The sequence below is a fragment of the Nannospalax galili genome, unplaced genomic scaffold, assembly GCF_000622305.1.
Source record: "Nannospalax galili isolate Female #2095 unplaced genomic scaffold, S.galili_v1.0 scaffold1622, whole genome shotgun sequence".
Taxonomy (NCBI): Eukaryota; Metazoa; Chordata; class Mammalia; order Rodentia; family Spalacidae; genus Nannospalax; species Nannospalax galili.
Genome location: NW_008348203.1, coordinates 926701 through 949248, shown reverse-complemented (window position 1 = coordinate 949248; position 22548 = coordinate 926701). Strand labels below are relative to the sequence as shown.

The following is a 22548-nucleotide window of genomic DNA, read 5'->3' as shown; positions in this document are numbered from 1 at the left end:
TGTCTGTTAGAATTCTTCTGCAAATCCAACTTGGGCTGGACTTTTTTTAGTCAGGAGGTTTTGTATTATTGTTTCAATTTCCTTATATGTTATGGGTCTGTTTAATCTGTTGATATCTGGGGCGGAGAACGTGCCCAAGAAGTTGAGAACACTAGCTATTCTTGCAGAAGACCCAGGTTCAAATCCCAGCACCCACGTGTCAGCTAACAACAGTCCGTAACTCCAGTTTCAGGGGATCCAGTGGCCTCTTCTTTCCTCTGCAGGCATTCACGACATGGGTGCACTTACCTACATGCAGGCAATATACTCATACACATAAAATAAAAGTAATAAATAAAATATTTTTTTAAAAAAGAAACATTTTCCCACCTGTTCTTTTCATTGTTTCAGAGCTGCAGAATTGAGCTGACAACGATGGTATAAGTTATAAGAAGGTGGAGGAGCAATGGTCCTTGAATCAATAAGGACCTTTGCTCAAGAACTGTTAACTTATGGGACTTTATTTGGGACTTTTATTGCTTCTGCTTTCTTATTGCCTTCCAAAGACCCCAGCTTGAACCACATTGTTTAGTGCCCTCTATTTTAGCATGAGACTGAATTTCAACAATTAAGTACTAATTGTTACTTTAAGTACTATATTAGTTACTTTTCTGTTGCTGGGATAGAAACACCATGACCAAGGGAACTTAGAAAAGGAAGAGTTTATTTAGCTTATGGTTCCAAAGGGGCCAGAGTCCGTCATGATGGGGAGGCATGGCAGCAGAGGTGGCTGGAACAGAAAGACCACTCACTTCTTCAAGCAGGCACAGGAAGCTGAAAATGATTGGTGATCTGGTGAACTCTCTAAGCCCACCCCCAGTGATGTGCTTCCTCCATGACGGCCATACCTTTTAAGACCTCCCAAAACAGTGCCACCAACTGGGTATAAAAATGTCCAAATACTTGGAGCCTGTGGGGGCATTCTCATTCAAATGGTCTCCTACAGGGTGTGCCAGCATCCCTCTCTCTCTCTTTTTTTTTTTTTCTTCTTCTTCTTTTTGGAGGCAGGGACAAGGTTCTTGTTGCTGTTTGGTTGGTTGGTTTGGTTTTGATTTTTTAATTTTAATTTTTTGTTTTGAGACAGTGCCTCATACAGTCTTGGTTAGCCTCAAACTCACTGTGTAGTGAAGGGTGACCTTGAATTTCTAATCCTCCTGCCTCCACCTCCCAAATGCTAGTATTATACCCATGTGCTACTGCAATAGGTTTATACAGAGCTAGGTTCAAAACTAGGGCATTGTGCATGCTAAGCAAGCACTCTGTCGACTGAGCTACATCTCCAGCCTCACGTCTGCCTTTTTACTGCTTCATAGTATACCAGGAAGTGAGGAAGGTACTCTACACTGGGGAAGTGATACCAAGTTCTGTTGCATTTCTTTAAATTCGTAGTTCCTACATTGGTCTGAGTTGGTAGTCGGCTCTATATTTACTAACAATAAAAGCAGGGCTTATATAGGCTGTGCAGGAAGGGCTCCTTGGGACCAAAAGACACCATAAAACAGCTAACAAGTGGATTACAACATCAAAAGACAACACCCTGCTATAAAGTGACAAGTTCTGCCTTTGCAGAAGAAAGTGTTTTTTTTATTTTCCCTGTGTTATCACAGTATCTTAAATAAAGCTGATATAAAACACTTTTTTTCTTCAGTTTTGTTAGGATTTTTTTCCTCCCAGTACATTTTGTGTCTTAATAATAACAATTCTCCACGGTTGCACTGGGAGGAAGGGAAGGGGTGTGTGTGTGTGTGTGTGTGTGTGTGTGTGTGTTGTAGTAGTGGTAGTAGTAGTAGTAGTAGTCATCCAGTTGTCTAGAAAGAAACCCAAACTGTGGAATTTCTTATTATCTAGTACCTTTATGATTTTTTAGAAAATACCTGATTATTAAATTTGTAAAACTTTTACTTCAAAAAAATCATAAGCAAGATGGCAGATTTATGTTTGTTTCTAATTCTGGCCTCCGTTTCCCTTCCTGTTTTCTAAGAACAACATCTCTAGACCAAGAAAGATAGCATATTGTAAAATTCTATAAAGTAATACTACTTGCTGTTTGACACAAACACAATCTTGATGCCATAATGAGTAGAGTCCACACAGGCTTATTGAAAATGTATGACCTATAGGCATTCATATTAGATGGAGGCTAGTGTGTTTCTTCTGTGGGACACTCACAAAAGCCCTATATTTGGCTTCAAAAAATTGTAATTAATATATTTTTAGTACAGCCCACCCATTACTATTAATCAGATTAATAGATCACAATTAATGTATATGCAGGTCACAGTATAGATTTTATCCTAATTGTTTAGGGTTATTTTAAATTTACAAGCTGGCTCTACCTTCACAATATATCAAAAATGTAACTACTTGGGACTGGAGAGGTGATTCAGTGATTAAGGGCACTGGCTGCTCTTGCAAGGTTTGGTTCCTAACACCCACATGGCTGTTGACAACTGTGGGTAACTCTAGTTCCAGGGGATCCAACATCCTCTTCTAGCTTCCATGGATATTGCATGCATAGAGTAAACTTACATGCATGCAGGCAAAACAGTCACACACATAAAAATAAAGTTAAAAAAAGAATATAGCTACTTCACAACACCTACATTACTATTTCATTCTAAGCCTCCTTCCTCTTTCAATTGGACCCTTGCCAAAGCTTCCCATGTGATTACCCCTTTCCTTCTCCCCAAATCTGCAGCCAGAGTGATTAGGTCTCGGGGCTGGAGAGATGGCTCAGCAGTTAAGAACACTGACTGTTCTTGCAGAAGACCCGGGTTTGAATCCCAGCACCCACATGGCAGCTAACAACTGTCCATAACTCCAGTTCCAGGGCATCCGACAGCCTCTTCTGACCTCTGTGGGCATTGCATGACATGGGTGCACTTACCTACATGCAGGCAATACACACATACACATAAAATAAAAATAATTTTTAAAAAAAGTTAGGTCTCAACAACTGTCCTTAACTTTAGTTCCAGGGAATCCAACAGCCTCTTCCTCTGCAGGCATTGTACGACAAGGGTGCACTTCAAAATGGGTGCACTTACCTATGTGTAGGCAGTACATGCACACACATAAAATATAAATAATAAAAAATTTTTTTTTAAATGTTAGATCTCAGGCTGGGGAGGTGGCTCAGTGGTTAAGAACACTGGCTGTTCTTGCAGTCGTCGTTGGGGGGAGTCTTAGGTTGCTTCCTTCTCTGAGTTGTTGTGAAAAGAGCAGCAACAAACATGGATGCGCAAGTGTCTCTTCCATGGGCACTGCACGACATGGGTGTACTTATCTACATGCAGGCAATACATTCATACACATAAAATAAAAATAATATTTTTTTTTAAATGTTAAGTCTCATGCCTTATTTACTCAGAACTTGCTAGTAGCTTAGCTTCCAAGCTCAAGATAAAGCCTAAAGACTTAATAGAACCTTCCAAGCCTGATACTGCACACTTAGCTCTCAAACTACTGCTTTTGCCATTAGCTCAGTCCAAGCCCATTTGCCACCTCCTTCAGCCACATTGGGCCTGGTCCTTTGCGCTAGTTGTTCCATCTGTCAGGCCTGCTGCTGCTGTTCCTCCTCCTCCTCTTTTTTTTTTTTTTTTTTTTTTTTTTTTTTTTTTTTTTTTGAGACAGAGTTTCACTGTGTAGCCCTGATTGGCCTGGAATTTACAGAGATCTGCCTGCCTCTGTTTCCTAAATGCTGGGATTAGCAGCATGTCCACCACACCTGACTATGCCATCTCACCTTTTGTCTTTTAACCCCAAGGTCTTTGATATGCTAAGCAAGCTCTCTAAGCCCTCTACTACTAAGATACAGGGCCAGATATACCCGACTCTTAGAGCATTATTTTAGCACTTTATATACTACTAACAGGGTCTCCCTGTAGCCCCAGCTGGTCTGGGACTTGCCAAGTAGACCAGGCTGGCCTCAGTCTCAAAGAAATCTGCCTGCCTCTGCCTCCCAAGTGCTAGAATTAAAGGCATGGACCACCATGCCTGACAAAACTACCTATTCTTATCTTACCTTTTTCTTCTCATACCTGTATAAAACCCCACAGTTTTGAAAGAGTTCTTTACTAAATTTCACTTAACTGAACCCCAATTAACTGCCAAGTGGGATTAGCCAGTGTTCGCAATCCCACTATAAAACATGTTGATTAATGCCCACAGCTTAACCATTGTTCTTAGCTAAATGTTCACAGCTAGTAGAGTACACTCAAGTAAGCCTTTGTACTTTCACTTCCTCCATTTAAATTTCTATGCATATCAAAGTCAGTTGTATTCATGCCCAAACCTGGTTATACCCTTTTTATGTTAAAATAAATTTTATAATTATAATTATTAAATATATAATGCAGTTGTTTTAAAATGAATGAACTTTATTTCTTTAAAGCAGCATTAGGTTCACAGCAAAAAGGAGAGGCAAGTATAGTAGTAGACTATCCCCACACATTCACAATTGACCCCACTATCAACATCCTGACCTAGAATAGTGTGTTATAATCTATAATCCCCATTGGCACATTATCACTATAATTTACTTCAAGTTTTATTTTTTTGGTGGTATACATCTATGGGTTTTGACAAATGTATAATGATATGTGTTCCCCCACTGAGTTGCCCTACAAAATTGTTTAAGTTCCCTAAAATCTGTGTTCCCATTATTCATCTTCCCTACATCAAATCCTGGCAACTACTAATTTTACTGTCTCCATAGGATATCAGATATGTAGACTCATGCAATATATTGTAGCCTTTCTTGTTGATGCCTTTCACCTAGTAATATATATTAAGTTTTCTCCATGTCTTTTCATGGCTTGATGGCTCATTTCTTTTTATTATTGAATATTCTATTGTCTAGATACACCACACTTTACTTATTGAAGGACATCTTGATTATATCCAGGTTTTAGCAAATATGAGTAAAGCCACTCTAAATATCCATATGTAGCTGGTTTTGTAAGGACATAAATTTTTCATTCATTTTTATAAATACCAAAGACCGTGAATGCTGGATCATATTAGTAAATTTAGCTTTGTAAGAAACTGTTAAAATGTCCTCCATAGTGTCTTCCATTTGCTTTCCAATCAACAGTGGAGGAGACGTCCTATTGCTCCCCATCATGCTAGCATTTGTGTGTCATTGTTTTTTTTTAATATTTTATTTATTATTTTTATGTGTTTGTGTGTATTGCCTGCATGTAGGTAAATGCATCTGTGTTGTGCAATGCCCAAGGAGGACAGAAGAGGCTGTTGGATCCCCTGGAACTGGAGTTACCATGTGGGTGCTGGGAATCAAACCCAGGTCCTCTGCAAGAACATTCAGTGTTCTTAACCGCTGAGCCATCTCTCCAGCCCCGGTCATTGTTTTTTATTGTAGCCATGCTAATAGATATCTAGCAATAGTTTTAATTTTCAATTATTTAATGACATATATTGTTGACCATCTTATAGGCAGACTAATTTGGTACCTGTCAGTCTTTTTTGATGAGGTTCCAGTCAGGCTTTTGGTCTATTTTTAAATTCGTCCTTTATTAGATGTAAGTATTTCTCCCAGTTTGTAAGCTACCTTCTCATTCCTTTGACATCTTTTGCAGAGCAAAAGTTTTTCATCTGAAATTAATATTAGTTACTTCCACTTCCTATTGACTGGTGCTATGGCATATCTTTCCCTACCCCTTTACTTTATGTGTCTTTATATTTAAAGTGATTTTCTTTGCAGATGATATATAGTTGGATTTTTTCCATCTTTTATTTTATTGTAGTTGTTATTGGAGAGGCACATGCATGGTACAGCACACATATGGAGGTCAGAGGACACCTTTTGAAGGTCTGTTTTCTCCCCCCATCTTGTTGAACTAAGGTCTCTTATTGTTTCTGCCACTGTGTACTCCATGCTAGCTGGCCACTGAGCTTCCATGCAATTTTTCTGTATCCACCTCCCATCTCCCAGTAGACTTGCTGGGATTACAGATATAAACCATGAATTTGACTTTTGGTGAGTTCTAGGGATCTAACTTGGGTCATCAGGTTTACACAGCAAGCACTTTTACTTGTGAGCCACCTTGCTAGTCCAAGTTAGTTTTTTATATACTCTGACTCGTTGGTTTGTTTTGGTTCAGTTTTGTTCTATTCTTTGAAACAATGTCTTTTTATATAACGTAGACTGTCCTTAAACTCTGAATCCTACCTCTGCTTCCTGGGTCCTGGGATTATAGGTGTATACCATCATACTCAGCTAATCTTGACTATTGACATTTAAGATGATTATTGATACAATTGAATTAATAGTTATAATATTGTGTCATTTTCTATTCATTGTTCTTATTCTTTATTCCTGTTTCTGTCCTCCCTACCTTTGTTTTTTCTTTTTGTGGTTTTAATTAAGCATTTTATGTTTCATTTTCTCTCTTTTCTTAGCACATTAATTCCTTTGTTACTTCTTTTAATGGTTTCCCTAGAGTTCGCAATATATATATTTATGCTAAATCCATGACCAGTCTCCCATAACATCCTATCATTTCACAAGAAATGCAAATACCAGCCAGACATGGTGGCACATGCCTTCAATCCCAGCACTCAGAAGGCAGAGGCAGGCAGATCTCTGTGAGTTCCAGGCCAGCTGGGGCTACAGGGAGACCCTGCCTCAAAAAGACCAAAAAAAAAAGAGAGAGAGAGAAAAGAAGGAAGGGAAGGGAAGGGAAGGGAAGGGAAGGGAAGGGAAGCGAAGGGAAGGAGGGAGGGAGGAAGGAAGGAAGGAAGGAAGGAAGGAAGGAAGGAAGGAAGGAGAAAAAAAAGAAAGGCAAGTATCTCATAATTATAGAGTAAGTATAATTGGAAAATTAACTATCTATCAAAAAAGGGGGCAATTCAGGATGTTATTTGAGATGGTAAATCTTAAAAAGATGAAGCTGCATTGGTGCCTTTGGTGAGGTTAGGTTTGAGCTGAATTATAAAAGTTTGACAGAGATGATACAGAAGCTAGAAAACACTCTAAGAATGTAAAGTAAGGCTGCTGATAGTTTTGAAGACCCACTTGTAGTTGTGTTACCAGTGGTCAGAATCTGGGTCAGGTATTTCCAAGTTCTTGGGGTCTTATTCAAAGAATTGTAGTAAAAGCACATAGATTACAAAGAAGCAAGGAAACTTCATTCAAAAGCAAGATGATAATACAGGTCAGAAAGAAATACACTATCATGCCAGGTGTGGTGGCGCACACCTTTAATCCCAGGCAGAGGCAGGCAGATCTCTGAGTTCAAGGCCAGCCTGGTCTACATAGTTCCAGGTCAGCTGGGGCTATAAGGAGACCTTATCTCAAAAAGACCAAAAAAAGAGGCTGGAGAGATGACTCAATAGTTAAGAGCACTGACTGCACTTGCAGAGAACTGGGGTTCAATTCCCAGCACCCACATGGTGCTACAAACTGTCCTTAACTCCAGTTCCAGGGGAATCCGAAGCCCTCTTCTAACCTCTGCAGCATTGCATGACACGGGTGCACTCACATACATGCAGACAATACACTCTTAACACATAAAATAAAAATAATAAAAAAATTTTTTAAAAAGAAAGAAAAGAAATATACTATCAAGAGTCATAGCCAGCTACATGCTTAAGGGCCCCAGATAATTGCCTGGGGCTTTTTAATGGGGTCTAAAGGAAGGGCTGGTGACTAAGGGGTCTAATGTGGGAAGTTCCCAGTTTTGACTAATAGAATTGGGCTATATAACTTTTCTCTACTGCATATGTCCCATCTATAATGGATCTGACTTGAGTCATAAGCATACCCAATTATGCATAAGCCTAAGATGATAGAGGATTCTCCCTACAAGTTCACTTAGAAGACATAGTTTACAGGGCTAGAGAGAAGGCTCAGCAGTTAAGAGTACTGGCTGCTATTGCAGAGGACTGGGGTTCAATTCCCAGCACCCACATGGCATATAACAGCTATCCAAAACTTCAGTTCCAGGGGATCCGATGCTTTCTTCTTAGAGAAGAGAGACTTGGACCCAAAACCTAGTTCAGGCCAGATCAGTAGCCCCTACTCTTATACCCGGTATAGCTGGAGTAGGATTGAATAGAAACTATTTGATAGTTGTTAATAAAAAGAGAAACTTACTCCATTGTTTGGAGAGGGTATGCATACAGCTCCATGCAAGGTGAGGCGCGGTCCTCCTAGGTTGCTAGCAGTTTCTAGGAACATTGTTTTGAGATAGGCATATGTACATATTACCCACAAGTGAAGGCCGTAAGCTTTCAGGGGTTGGTTCTCATCTTCCACCATGAGGTAAAACTCAGGTCATCAGGCTTGCACTACAAGATTATCCACTGAGCCATCTTGTTAGTCCAAGGAACTTTTTTTTCTTTTTTTTTTTTTTCTGAGACAGGCCTGTAGCCCCAGCTGGCCTGGAACTCACTATGTAGCCGAGGCTGGCCTTGAACTCACAGAGATCTGCCTGCCTCTGTCTCCTGACTGCTGGGATTAAAGGCATGCACCACAACACCTGGCTGAACTTTTTTTTTTACCCTGAGCTGAGGACCAAACCCAGGGCCTTGCGCTTGCTAGGCAAGCACTCTACCACTGAGCTAAATCCCCAACCCTGAACTTTTCTTTTAAAAAAAAAAAATTATTTTTTTTCACGTGTACGAGTGTAATTAATGCCTGCATGTAAGTGCAACTGTGTCGTGCAGTGCCCTCAGAGAACAGAAGAGGGTGTTGGATCTCCTAGAACTAGAGTTACAGATGGTTGTTAGCTGGTTGTTAACTGCCATATGGGTGCTGGGATTTGAACCTTGGTTCTCTGCAAGAGCAGCCAGTGCCCTTAACCACCGAACCATCATCTCTCCAGCCCCCAGGGAACTTCTTAAACTTCATCCAGTTTCATTTTTTGTGGCCCCATATTAACCAAAGCCACATTCCTGTTGTTGTTGTTGTTGTTGTTGTTGTTGTTGTTGCTGTTGCTGTTGCTGTTGTTATTGTTGTTTGGAAGCGCACGTGTTTGAGAGTGTACTTGCACATGTATGTGCATGCATGTGGGAGCCTTAAGTTGACATGGGGAGTCTTGCTCTCTTTATTGAAGCAGGTTTCTCAGTTGAACCCAGAGCTCTTTGATTCATCTAGTCTTAGCTAGCCAGTTTGCCTCAGGGTTCCTCTGTCTCTGCCTCCCAAGTGCTGGGGTTACAGGCAGCTACCACACCTACTTTTTACATAAGGGGTTTGAACTCAGATCCTCACTCTTAGTGTTGCAAGTGTTTTATCCTCTGAGCCATCTCCAGATCGCAAAAGCTATGTTCTGGTTATGACTTGGTTCCCCAACTTATTACAGAGAGAGAATGTATAAATTGGTCAGTTAGTATGACTAAAATTTTATTGCAATTTAGTATAATTTTATATCAGTTATTAAAATATCTTAAATTAGCCCTCTGCTAAGTGAGTGGTTAGTGTTACAGATAATTTTGGGACTTCTCAAGCTAAGGTGCAGACCCAAGTCAAAATGTAAGCCTCAAAATAATACCATTTTTGAAACCTACAGACAGAAGACTTGGGTAGATCATGCCAGGAAGTATTGTAAACTACAGCAAAGGAACAAACTTGTGTATTTGCTTTGCTTTTGTACATATTTCTTTCTCCTTCCAGAGCTGCATTCATTAAATTTCTTAAATGCTTTACATGGGATTTTAAAGTTCACTGTGACCTCTGTACTGGTACATTATCAGGCACAGATACTGCACTCGAAGGGCTTTTGGCATTTAGTGGCTTAGTAGCCATGGTTCAGTTTGAATCACCCCCTCACGGACCTCAGATGAAAGCTTATTCTTGTGGGATTCAAGCCACGTTCTTGAGAAGCATTTTATTTTCCAACTTACTGAACTGCTTTAGAAGCCTTTGGGTTTCACTGGACTTTTCTTCATTTCCTTCTTTTGTTGATCTTGGCCCCTTCATCTTCCACCCACTTTATTACTCATTTCTTAGAGGCCTCACTGCTCAGAAACACTGAGAAAATGTATCTGAAGCCATATGGGTTAAGTAAAACAAACTTAAGGGGTAGGGGGGAGAAGAAATGTGTGTTCTCTGAACTTCCTTTGTTTATATGATCTGTTTATATGTTGTTAGGGTTATGTTATCCAGCTGCCTCCCTCTATTTCATAAATGACTAAAGATATCTAGGGAGCACTCTAAGGGACCATGTTGACATGGTAAATGAAAGAGGGCTTCATTTGTTCCCTACCAGATAATGTACTCCATTTTGATATGTGGGAATAATGCCAAGAGCTTCAGATTCTAAATTTTGAGGTTCTTGAAAGGCTGGTGATTTATAGGGACACTTTAAAAAATAAACCCATCAACTGAGACCTTTTAAGGTTGGGGATATAGAACTGGCTATGTGAATGTTCCCTCAGTACAGTTAGGCTATATGGCATCTAACTGATCTTTTTTGGGGATGGGTAGGAAGTGATAAACGAACATTAGCACTGGTGTTAGCAGCCCTGAAAGCCCAACTCTCATCTGGTCTTGTATAATATGAATTAAAATTTATGTACAGCTGAGTTGGACTCTTTCTAGAAACCATGTAGAGTGGAATTCTGGAGGATTTTTTTTTTTTTTTTTAGAGCCATTCCACTGTGAACACCGTCTTGAGGGAACTGAAAGTGGGTCACAAGCTTCCTTGCACATGGACTGAACTCCTTACTCTGCCTGCCAGGCTCTATATACTGTACTGCAAAAGATATGTACAGAGAGGCTTTTTTTGTCATATTAAGCTATTTATGGATCTTGGCCTGCTAAATAATAAATTTAGAAGTGAAACTAAATAAGAACAAGAAATAAAACATCAGTTTTAGCTTGGGAAGTAAATCACTCCATTAAACATTGAGAATGTGTGTTGGTGTCCCTGTGATTTCTTCCCACTTCCCCCTGAGCAAGAGGAACACTGGGTTGCCATAGCTGCTATGGTTTCCTTCAGTCACCCCCTCACTAGAGCTCCTTAACAGCTGCACCTGAAGGACTGCTGAGTGCCTCAGTGAATTCACATCATTTACTTCTCAATTCCCAGTGATTGAGGCTTTTCTCTTGAGAGTGCTTTGCAGTTCCACTTGAGTGGCTGATGTTTGGGGTCACTATTGAATGTTATGTGTGGGTATCACTTTCATGATGAATGGCATGCTGCTGCTTTTAGCTGTATGGGGTGAAGCCTTGGTGGCACGCCTTGAAAGGGAAAAATCCTTCTTTGCAATGATATGCTAAATGAAATTACTCTCTTTGTCATTTTCTTCTTTTATCCTTTCAGTCTGATGACCTCAGGTTCTTGTGATTTATTTATTTTCTTCCATTAAGCTTAGCTGTTTCCTGTACCCAGGTGCATGCTATTTGTGCTGTGTTGGTTATGACAAGTGAAGTGGCGCATGCTTCTGACCTGGAACTGTGGTTTCTTTGACTTAGAACCATGTCTGTATGTTCCATCCTCTACTTCCTTTGCATTATTTCCTTTTGGAGGGCTCAGTTTGTCACCATTTAATCTAAGCATGTTTCATGTAGGACTGAGAACTGGTAATGTTGTAATAATAATACTGTATATAGTAATACTCAAAGTATTTGCTGTCTTAGCCATTCTCTTTATGAAGTACTTTCAGTTTAATCCTTCTCAATAACTCGGTAGGTTAAGTGAGCAATTTTGTCTGCTATAGTGAAATTGTAGCTCAGAGAGGTTAAATGTCTTGCCAGGGTTGCATTACTTTGTTTAATGATTTCTACAGGAAACAAAGAATATTTTTGAAAGTCCAGGAAGATGGCTTAGTGGGTGAAAGTACTTGCTGTGAAAGACTCACAGCCTGACTTGGACCCATGGCAGAAGGAGAGAACTGACTCTCAAGAGTTAGCCTCTGACATCCATAACCAAATTGTGGCAAAGGTGCACCTGCCCTCACACACATATATTCACACAATAATAAATACTTTTTTAATTAAAAAAAAGAATACTTTTGAAGGATGAATAAAGAGTTTTCCAAACCATGCCCAGCTTGTTAAAACTGAACTTATTTTTATTGATTTGGGGGGTGGGGTACATGTACAAACACTCATACATACATGCAGTGGCCAGAGAAGGATGTCAGGTGTCCTGTTCAATCACTCTACTTTATTCCCTTAAGCTGGAGTCTCTCTGAACCTGCAGCTTGCTCTTTCAGCTAAACTGTCCAGCCTGTAAGCCCCAGCAATTCTCCTGTCTGCATCATGCTGGGGTTATAGGCACACTGGGGGACCAGTCCTAGCTTTTTACGTGGGTGCTGGGGATTGAACTCAGATCCACATGCTTGTGCAGCCAGCACTCTTCCTTTCCCACTAGACCACTTCCTTAGCCCCCAAACTTGGTTTTTATTCTGGTTAGTTGATAAGACCACAATTAAAAGCCCACTAACAATAGAAAACAGATATTTAGGTCAGTTTCTTTTCTGCTACTGACATGATAAAGTTAAGGAAGGCTGGCTCTTAAATTAGTAGAACTTGAACCAGAAGTAATGAAGCCATTATTTTTTTTATTATTATTATCTCTTCCTTCCAGGGAGATGGAAAGTTTGATGACTAGTTCTACCCTGCCGCCCCTTTTTGCAGATGAAGATGGTTGCAAGGAGAGTAATGATCTGGCTACAACTGGGTAAGCAACTGCTTTGAGACATTGGCCTTCTGCAGAAGCTTCAGAACTCAGCATCTGACAAAGTGTGAGATGCTAACGAGGCAGTTTTATATCAGGAGACTAGAAAGTATATTTGTTGTGCTTTTTAAGAGAGCTGTTGTAAACCACTTGTAATATGCTTTCAGCTGTCTGCAGCGCTCTGGTTCCTGTGAACTGGTGCAGCAGCACTGTAGACCTAGCAAAGGAAATACCTGCCAGAGAGTGAGCTCTAAAAATCAAATGCGTTTTCTCAAGTTGCCAGTTATTAAAATATTTTTTTCTCAGATTAGACTGTGCGTGTGTGTGTGTGTGTGTGTGTGTGTGTGGTATGCACTAGTGTTTTGGCTGAGGTGGCAGCCAGCAAGCCCCAGTGATCCACCTATCTTAGCTCCCTTCAGTGCTGAGTTGCAGGCTATGCCCAGCCTTTATGTGGGTACTAGGATCCAAATTCTGGTCCTCATACTTGTGTAACAAGCACTCTTAACCATTGAGCCATCTCTCCAGCCCACAATTGGGATGCTTAGAAGTTGGGGTGTTTTGGGGGGGTGGGAGGCAATGTTGGTCTTTTTTGAGACAGGGTCTCCCTATAGCCCCATCTGGGCTGGAACTCACTATGTAGACCAGGCTGGCCTTGAACTCACAGAGATCCACCTGCCTCTGCCTACCAGGTGTTGGGATCAAAGGCATGTTGCCACGATGCCTGGGTAGATGCTTAGAAGTTTTAGCTGACTTATGTTCTTTCACTTTTCCCATCACTTTTCTATGGCATTTTTAAACAAATATGTAAAGGAATTCAGAGAAAAGTTAATCCCAGTAGTCCATCTCTTGTCTTGAAATTCTGTTCCACTTGAATTTTTATTTTTTTTAGGTATTTAGAAACCATTTGCCAAAGAAGCAATATACTCCTTAGTAAATTAAAGTGCTAGCTAATCCCTAAGATGAATTATTTTAATATTCTTTAGAACACTTTAAAAAATAGCCTACACCCTATAATTCTGTTTCCTTCCCCCATATTTATTTCTTGCCTCATTAATATCTGCCTTTTGACCTCACCACTTAGATGAAATTGTTCTTCAAGACTTTTCTAAAGGCTGCCTAGTTACTTAATCAGTTCATTCAGTAAAAATTTTTAGTTTGTATACCCATTGTTCAGGCATTAGATTTAAAACAAACTTCAAAAAAGACAATGAACTTAGTCTTTTCATTTTATTTTTTATTTTGGTTTTGAGACAGGGTCTCACTGTGTAGCCCAAGCTGGCCTGGAACTTACTGTGTAGACAAAACAGGCTGTTCTCAAACTTGCAGTAAACCCCTGCCTCTACCTCCTGAGTGCTGAAATTATAAGCATGGACCATCACATCTGGCTTCTTAGTCCTTTACAGCTTAAATTCTAATAAAAAATGGGACACTAAACAGAATAAATAAGTAAAATGCATACTACATTGATTTAAAACTATGGATTAAGAATGTAGAGATGGCTTGGCAGTTAAGAGCACTTAATGCTCTTCCAGAGGACCCCAGGTTCAGTTCCCAGCACCCACATGATGGCTAACACCCATCCATAACTCCAGTTTCAGGGGATCTCTGGCCTCCTCAGGTACCAGGCAAGCACATACATGCAGGCAAAACACTCATACACATAAAATAAAAAGTAGGAAAGAAGGATTATAAGGATTTAGGAGTACCATTTTAGATAGTGGCCAAGAAGGCATTTAATGAGAAAGTGATTTGAATAATGTGCTCCCTCCTCAAAAGTAAGGGAGCTAGCATGCTGTTATCTAAGGAAGATTTTTCTGGGCAGAGGAAACAATCAAGGCAAAATCCTTGAAGTAAGAATGTCTCTGTCTTGCAGAAATCGCCAAGAAGGGTTATGTGACTAGAGCAGCAGATTGCAGGGTGAGGGTCAGTAGAACGCTACATGGGTGCTTCTTCAGTGTACCTGTGAATTGCCTATAGATCTTAGTAAAATGAAAATTCTGATGTAGAAAGTCTGAGGAACCAGAGATTCTGTTTCTAATGAGCTTCCAGGTAATGCCAGAGATGCTGATAGGCTGTACTCTGGTAGTAAGGGTCAACATGCAGGATCTATGAGGTCCTTTTTTTTTTTGTGTGTGTGTGTGTGTGTGTGTGTGTGTGTATGAGTGTTATGTCTGCATGTAAGTAAGTGCACCCATGTCGTGCAACACCCGCAGAGGACAGAAGAGGCTGTTGGATCCCCTGGAACTGGAGTTACAGACAGTTGTTAGCTGCCATATGGGTGCTGGGATTTGAACCCAGCTCTTCTGCAAGAACAGTCAGTGTTCTTAACCACTGAGCCATCTCTCCAGCCCCAAGGTCCTTTAACTTTAAGAATTAGAGGTTTTGGAGCAGAATGATGAGATTTGACTTACTTCCTGATGGTCTTACTGTTGTGCTACCAGTAGGCTGAAGGGAGCAAGGGCTAGAGCAAGAAGACCAGTTAGGAGGCTCTCAGAGTAATTCAGATGAGATGAGAGATGATGGCCTGAAGAACATCACTCTTAACTTTGACCAGAGCATTCATGGTGAGATCATGGAGACAAAAACCCATTGTTATATGTTTCTAAAGATGTGGGAATGGATGCCAGGTGTGGTGGTACACGCCTTTAATCCCAGCACTTGGGAGGCAGAAGCAGTTAGATCTCTGTGAGATCAAGTCCAGGCACCTTGGTCTACACAGTGAGTTCCAGGCCACCTGGGGGTACAGGGAAACTCTTTCTCAAAAAGACAAAAAATAAAAAAGGTGGGGGGAGATAGAATTAATGAGAAGTATAGAATTCTAGACATATTTTGAAGCTAAGCCAACAGTATTATGCCTGAAAGACCAGATGAACAGTATGAGAAGGGAAAGAAAAAAAGCAAAGACAGTTCCCAAGGTTTGGCCTCAGCAACTGGAAAAGATGGGGTTGCCATTAACTTAGGGAAACTGAACAGTTAGGGGAGGGACACTCAGTTCAAGAAATTTTAAATTTGAGATGCTTATCGAGATCTGAGCAGGGATCTCAGATAGGCAGTGTCATACCAGGTTCTGAAGTTAGGGGAGTTTAGGCTAGAAAGAAAAAGTTTGGATCATCAGCATGTAGCTCATATTTAAAGCCATGAGACTAGGTATAATCACTGAAGGAATGAGTGCTGTACAAATTATCAAAAAAAAAAAGTCTAAAAAGCCTGAGCTCTAGGAGAATCCAACATTTAAAATATAGGCAAAGGAGCTGGCCAAGATCAAAATGAGGAGCTAAGAGGTAGCAGAATAAACAGCCACACAAGGAGGCTAGAAACTGAGTTAAAAGAGCAGAGCGTGTCAAGGGTCAAGAACAGACGAACTGTGCCAGGATTGTTCTGGTAGATTAGATGAGGACTGAGAGGTGACATTGGATTTAGCATGAAGTTCTCCGGTGGCCTAGATAAGAGTTGTAAGCCTGCATCTCCTTTGAAATGGCTTAGCTGGGTGCAGAAACAGGCAGATCTCTGTAAGTTCAAGGCCATCCTGAGCTACATAGTGAGTTCCAAGCCAGCTGGGGCTACAGGAAGACATTGTCTCAAAAAGACAAAAAAAAAAAAAAAAAAAAAAAAAAAAAAAAAAAGAAAGAAAGAAAAGAAAAAGAAATGGGTTCCAGAGAGGATGGGAGAAGAACAATGCAGTCAGTTGTATAGCCAGTTCTTTCCAGGGACTCTTGCTTTAAAGGAAAGTTAGGTTTAAAAAAAAAAAAAAATCACAGCCAGAAGTGGAATAAAGACAGTATCTGTTTTGTTTTAAAAGTTATACTATCACACTTTCTACAGATTATGCTGATTGTATAGAAAGAAAGAATTGGTGAGTCCAGGATGGGCAAAACTGCTGGAAACCTGTCCCTAGTCGCCCAGAGAGTGAGCTCAAAGGCAGAAATGGAAGGGTTGTGTCCCTTAACTAGGATCATGAATAGTCTGTTCACAGCAAAGAGACAGTGGGCACCTGTGGCCACTCCTGTCAGATGCCTGTCCAAATCCATCAGGAATTCCTGAGATTGCTATTCTTTCCTAAACCTAATTTGTATATTTTGCAGAAAGAAAAATATACAAAAGTTAGGAACGTAAAACTGGTTACAACTGAAATGTGAGTGACAGTAAAAGAATGAGCCTCCTGAGATGTCCAAATTGAAGGAAGCGCTTGGGAGCTAATGCTGCCAAGACCAAGCCAGACCTTGTTGACCCTTCGTTTTAAAGAATATGATTAGAGTGGATTTCATGGCTTCCTTAAGACACACTCTTATTAAAGGACCCCAGAAATGTAGACACCTCCTATATAAAATCAGTGTGTTTCCTAGAAAAAGCCAGAGAAGTATAATTTATTTCATTCACACTGTAGTCTGCATCTGTTTTCATTCATTGTTCCATCTACCATAATCTGGGGTTCATTCCTATAATTCCATTAAAACTACACTCCCCTAGCACTGCTCAACCTTCAGGTATCCAAATTTAATAGAATCTTTTTAGTCTATCTTCATGACATAATAGTTTCTTTCTTGGTGATTGTCCTTTCTTTAACGTCTCACTGCCTTATCTCCTGCATTATGTTCTCCAAATTCTTCAGTCTCCTTTCCTAGGGTTTCTAAAATGGTATCATCCCAACCATGATCTGTGGTGGCTTCTCGTTGTTTTCTGAGGATATCTAGCACCGCCCACTGTTCCTTGGATTGCTGTCCTGCAGCTTTATTTGTGTCTCAGGGCATGTTTCCTGTTGTCTGTGGGATATCTCCACTAATTATGTTATAATAATTTCAAAGTCATCATCTTATCATCTGTGTGTCTGTCTCATTCACATATCTATTCTGTCCATGATTAATAGTAAATACATAACCACCAACTGAAAATCTAGGAATTATCTTAGACTCTACTTTTCCTTCACTACTCATGTTTGTTCATTCATTGAGTTCTTGCCAGTCTCCCACTTCTGTGTCTCTTAGCTTTTGCTCCTCTACTCTTGATCATGCCCATGTTTAATCTTCTTAGGTTGCAACATAGCTCCTAACAGGGCTCCCTTTCTTCTCTTAGATGCTATTCTTTCTGCCTGTGATGATGTTGTTACCTGAAGAATGCCTATTCATCTTTCAAGGCCTCCTTTGTGAAATCTTTCTTAGCATCCTCTCCATACATATAAAATTCATCTTAACCTCTACACTGCCTCTGTGTCACTTTCATAAACCTCTATTTCAGTACTTAGATTTCATAGTGAGTATTGCGTATAACCCTATGGAGTGTGCATTCTTTCAGTGTATTAACTGAATTTTACTCTATTATCCATCTTCCTGCCTCTTACCTTTCCAGTCCTTTCCCTCAGAAAAATAACTTCCTAGCACACGCCAATCTAAGACTCAGCCACCTGTTATCTAGATCTTCCTTGTCTACTTCTTAGAAGGATGAGACCTGATTTGCTAGCTCATTAAGAACAGACTACTGGGAGCAGAACAGTATACCTACCTGACTTATTAGAATTTATGCTTTGGCTAAGAATGTAACTCAGAGTAAAACATTTACCTAATGTGTAAGACTCTGAGTTTGGTCCCCAACACTGATATATATATAGTTGAACATACTACACTAGCTTTCCTTGCTGATCTGATTGTCACTAAAATCTGTAATCCAAGAAATTATAGCCTATGTTATATTCCATAAGTATTATTTCTTATGCCCTTTAAGAAATCATTCTTTTGCTATAGGGGACAAAGTTTCTGTATAACTCCCATTCCTATTCATCTGGTCCATTACTTGTGTTTCATCTTCACATTGGAGACATATGAAAGGTAGCATATCAAAGTCATGTTTTGTTGTGTGCTCAGAATTAAAATTGAAGTCTTTATTGAGAGAAGTCATTGTTTTGGACAAAGATTAAAGCTGGTTTGCCTAGGAAATATCTCTGGATTCATTGTGTACAATTTACAGATTGCCCTGATGGAATTAATTCAAGTACTGGCATGTGTGTTTACTGGCAGGAAAATTTGTGTTCAACCTGGTAAGAGAAGTTTTTGTTGCTGTCCATATTGAACTTTTATGCTTCTCCCTGTTGCTCAGATTAACACACTCAGAGCTTCCATATGGCAGCGGAGCTACATCGTCCACCAATAATCCAGAATTTGTGGAGGATCTCTCCCAGGGTCAGTTGCTTCAGAGTGAGTCTTCAAATGCTGCAGAAGGCAGTGAGCAGAGGCATGAAGATGAGGTAAGCTGAAGCCTCCTGTCTTCAACCAGTGACGCTTCCAAAGCAGCAAACATCAGAGAAGTTGATTGATTGTCATCTGGCGTCCTAGTTTCTAAGCTGACACCTGCCCAGTATTCTGTTACATGTTTCTTGCTTTACATAGAACTATCTATATTAATGGTTTTAATGACGAATAGAATAGAATAGCATAGAACAGCATAAAAGAATAGAATAGAATAGAATAGAATAGAATAGAATAGAATAGAATAGAATAGAATAGAATAGAAATCTTTTTATTCTCAGCCTAAGCAAATGTGGCAGCCTCCTATTAGCTGTTCACTAATGTTTGGGTAGGGGGATATGTTGGAAAAATGCTTGTTTTATGAGTGAGTGATTTAATTTAATAACTACTGAGAAGTCCTCATGCCCTTGTTCATGGTCACATTCTGCTCACCAAGCTCTGCAACACAGTTCATATGTGCCCAAAGGATCCATACTACTTACTGGCTTCTTCTCCCTCCCATGGGGGTCATATTTCTCAAAAGCACACAAAGGTTAAGTGTGGGCATGGGCAGCCATGCCCTTGTTGGACCTCCAGCCTGCAGTCTTCCTTACAGATGACTGATCACATTGCCTGTATTTTAAAGCACTTTTTTTTTTTTTTGTCTTTTTGAGACAGAAAATAGCACCATTGATTTTTGTCTTTTCTCTTATGTGAAAAGACTAGTTTGTTCATCTATCCCATTAGCATTCTTAAAGATAATAGTGAATGCTTGTAGCTTCATTCACTTGTTTGTTGGTTTGTTTGTGTGGAATACTAGCAGTTCATACTAAGTACATACTTGTCCATAGAACTGTATCCCTAGGCTTCTTATACCGTAATGTTTTCCAGATTTACAAAAATTTATAAAAGGAAAGAAAAATGGAAACCTAATATTTGGCACCATTTGCCAAAGGGAGAATTATCACAACAATTTACATATATTTAAGGGTGCTTTACCACAGTCAATACTTAGACGTTTTTGTCCCTTTTTAAATCTTGTTTACCTTTCTCTTCTCTGAAATAAGAATTCTTGTCCATGAAACATTAACTGATAGACTATGTATATTTGCTAAATTATGGAACAAAATATGATGTGCACTAGTGTCATTTACAAGGCCGGGAAGAAATGCTGCATTAAAACCTGAGTGACACTGCAGTCCTTTTTTAAGGCATGTTAAAAGTTGATTTGATCTTTGATTTAACTAATAACTCAATTTAAAAAGACTTCTAACTTTATAAAATATATATCTTAAGGAACAAATCACCAAGCCAAAGAATTAGTCTCCATTTTGGATGTATTACTGAAATTTTCCTGAGACCTAAATATTAATTTAAATATCTATATGCTATTTGCTATGGGAAATAATCTGGTTTTTGGGTATCAGTGAGAAACACCTTCATGAATTATTTTTAATCTTTGTGCTATAGCTTATCTCTTCTGCACTCAGTACATGGGGCAGCATCTTATTCTGATCTACTGTGACAGCATCTGCTCTGGCACAGTGCTGTGTGTGCTGCTGAATTTCTCATGTAGAACATCCCCGTCAGGAAGTGCATAGTACATAAGAAAGCCAAAGCTTGCATGATCATGTTACCTCCTATTCTCATCTTTGGGGATTATACACCAGAGTGGTGGTAAATGCTTGCAATCCCAGCAGTCAGGAAAGAGGCTGAGGCAAGAGGATCACTGTGAATTTGAGGCAACCCTGGGATACATACATAATGAGTTTGAGAGTAGTATAGACAACTTAAAGAGACCTCCTCTCAGAAAAAAAAAATTGAATAGACTTTTATTACTCCAGTTTGTAGTGTGATACATTAAACAGTCTTCAAGTGAACCATCTGAAACCCCTCCTTACTTAGCATTGCAATCTTTTAACACATCTGGAGGGCTTTGGATAGCCAGGGTCTTACTCACAGGAAAATGCAACTCTTGTCCTCTTTTGAGGTTGCTGTTATTATTGTTGTTGATGGGTTATTTGGAGGATTGTTCTTTGGTTTTTGGCTTTTCATTTTGCTTTGTTTTATAGCAAAGAAGTAAACGAGGAGGTTGGTCAAAAGGGAGAAAAAGGAAGAAACCCCTTCGAGACAGCAATGCACCCAAATCCCCTCTTACAGGATATGTTCGATTCATGAATGAGCGCAGAGAACAGCTTCGAGCAAAGAGACCAGAAGTCCCATTTCCAGAAATCACAAGGATGTTGGGCAATGAGTGGAGTAAACTGCCTCCTGAGGAAAAGCAGGTGATTGCTCTTGCTCCAGGTCCTCTGCTGCTTTTTATATCCCAAAAATAAGTTCCACCAAAGAAGCAAAGAAGACAGACAGTTGACTCTTCAGTTTGTCCCTGTGCTTAGGAAGCCAGAATAGCAGGCCCATCATGGTTCTTTTCTCTAGCACTGAGTTAGAAACTAACCCAGGATTTGCTGCAGGCTCCTGAGCAGGAAGGACCCTAATGAGTGTTATACTTGAATGTAGGTAAGCACACCAGTGTTGTGCAATACTTGCAGAGGACAGAAGAGACCATTGGATTCCCTGGAACTGGAGTTACAGACAGTTGTTAGCTGCCATGTGGGTGCTGGGATTTGACCCAGGTCTTTTGCAAGGACAGTCAGTGTTCCTAACTGCTGCGCTATCTCTCCAGCCCCAGCAGCTCCATTTTTATTTGATACGTATACTGAGTTCATAGAAGATCATTTTGAAAAGTGGTTCAATATTAAGAATTAAGAAATCTATCAAAGTGAGATATTGTATTGAACTAAATGAAAAGTCATGAATAAAAATGAGGGGAAATCATTGATAAAATTCTTCAATTCACAGAAGAATTTTATTTAAGAAAAAGACTTTACTACTTTAATAAAATTTTTAACTGGAGTTCTAGCAAATTTAACCCACTATTGAAAATGAGACAAGAACAACTTGATTTCTTTCTCCTCTAAGACAGAAACTAACCCTGTTGCCAAACTGCAACAAATCCATTTGTTAGAGAGATTAGAGGGAAATTAAGGACAAGATAGCCATGCACTGGGTGAAAGGCCACTAAAGCGAAGGAATGATAGTGATTTTGGGACTGGCTTTGCGTTAAAAGCTTCCTGTTTCCCAGCATCTGAAAGATCTATATTTCTTTTATGTCTTAAGCTCTTATGACTTGCACTCTTTAAAATGGATTCCAGACAGACCAAAACCAAATTGAAAAATATTCTCTTGAGAATTAATTGAATTCAAAAACTTTCTAAGAGATCAAATTAAATTTCAATTTGAAACTTTGTGTTTGTAGAAGCAAGCTAATAGAAAGCAGTTTAAAACAGTGGGATCATCGACTGAAATACTAGGTTGTATTTTCTTTTTTTATCTTTATTTCAAAGTTAATACATGTTCATTTAAATTTTTTCTCCGAACAAAAGTGTACAAACAAAAAGCAGAAGTAGCTTGATCAACTGCTTAATTTGAAGCTATTTCAAATGCACAAAAAGTTACAAACATAAAAACAGTACAGAGAGCATCCAGAGCCCTTTGTGCAGCCTACCTATTGCTAACATACCTTGTCTCTCTCTATTTGCACATGCACTCATATTCTTATTCTCTCCCTCCCTTCTTCCCTCCCTCATTCC

At 39.6% G+C, this 22548-nt stretch overlaps 1 protein-coding gene across 3 annotated transcripts in view; it reads left to right on the top strand.

Moving 5' to 3' along the window:
• Hmg20a (high mobility group 20A) overlaps positions 1-22548 on the top strand; it is an 84022-nt gene that overhangs the window by 41369 nt on the left and 20105 nt on the right. For 2 of the 3 annotated variants that reach the window (XM_029569206.1, XM_008844894.3), the window contains 3 exons: positions 12594-12686; positions 18771-18918; positions 20971-21183. In XM_029569206.1, coding sequence (XP_029425066.1) covers positions 12598-12686; positions 18771-18918; positions 20971-21183 — 450 coding nt within the window. In that variant the 5' untranslated portion in view covers positions 12594-12597. Of the gene's footprint in view, positions 1-12593; positions 12687-18770; positions 18919-20970; positions 21184-22548 lie in introns of those variants that run through there. The other variant, XM_017801057.2, reaches the window with a different exon arrangement.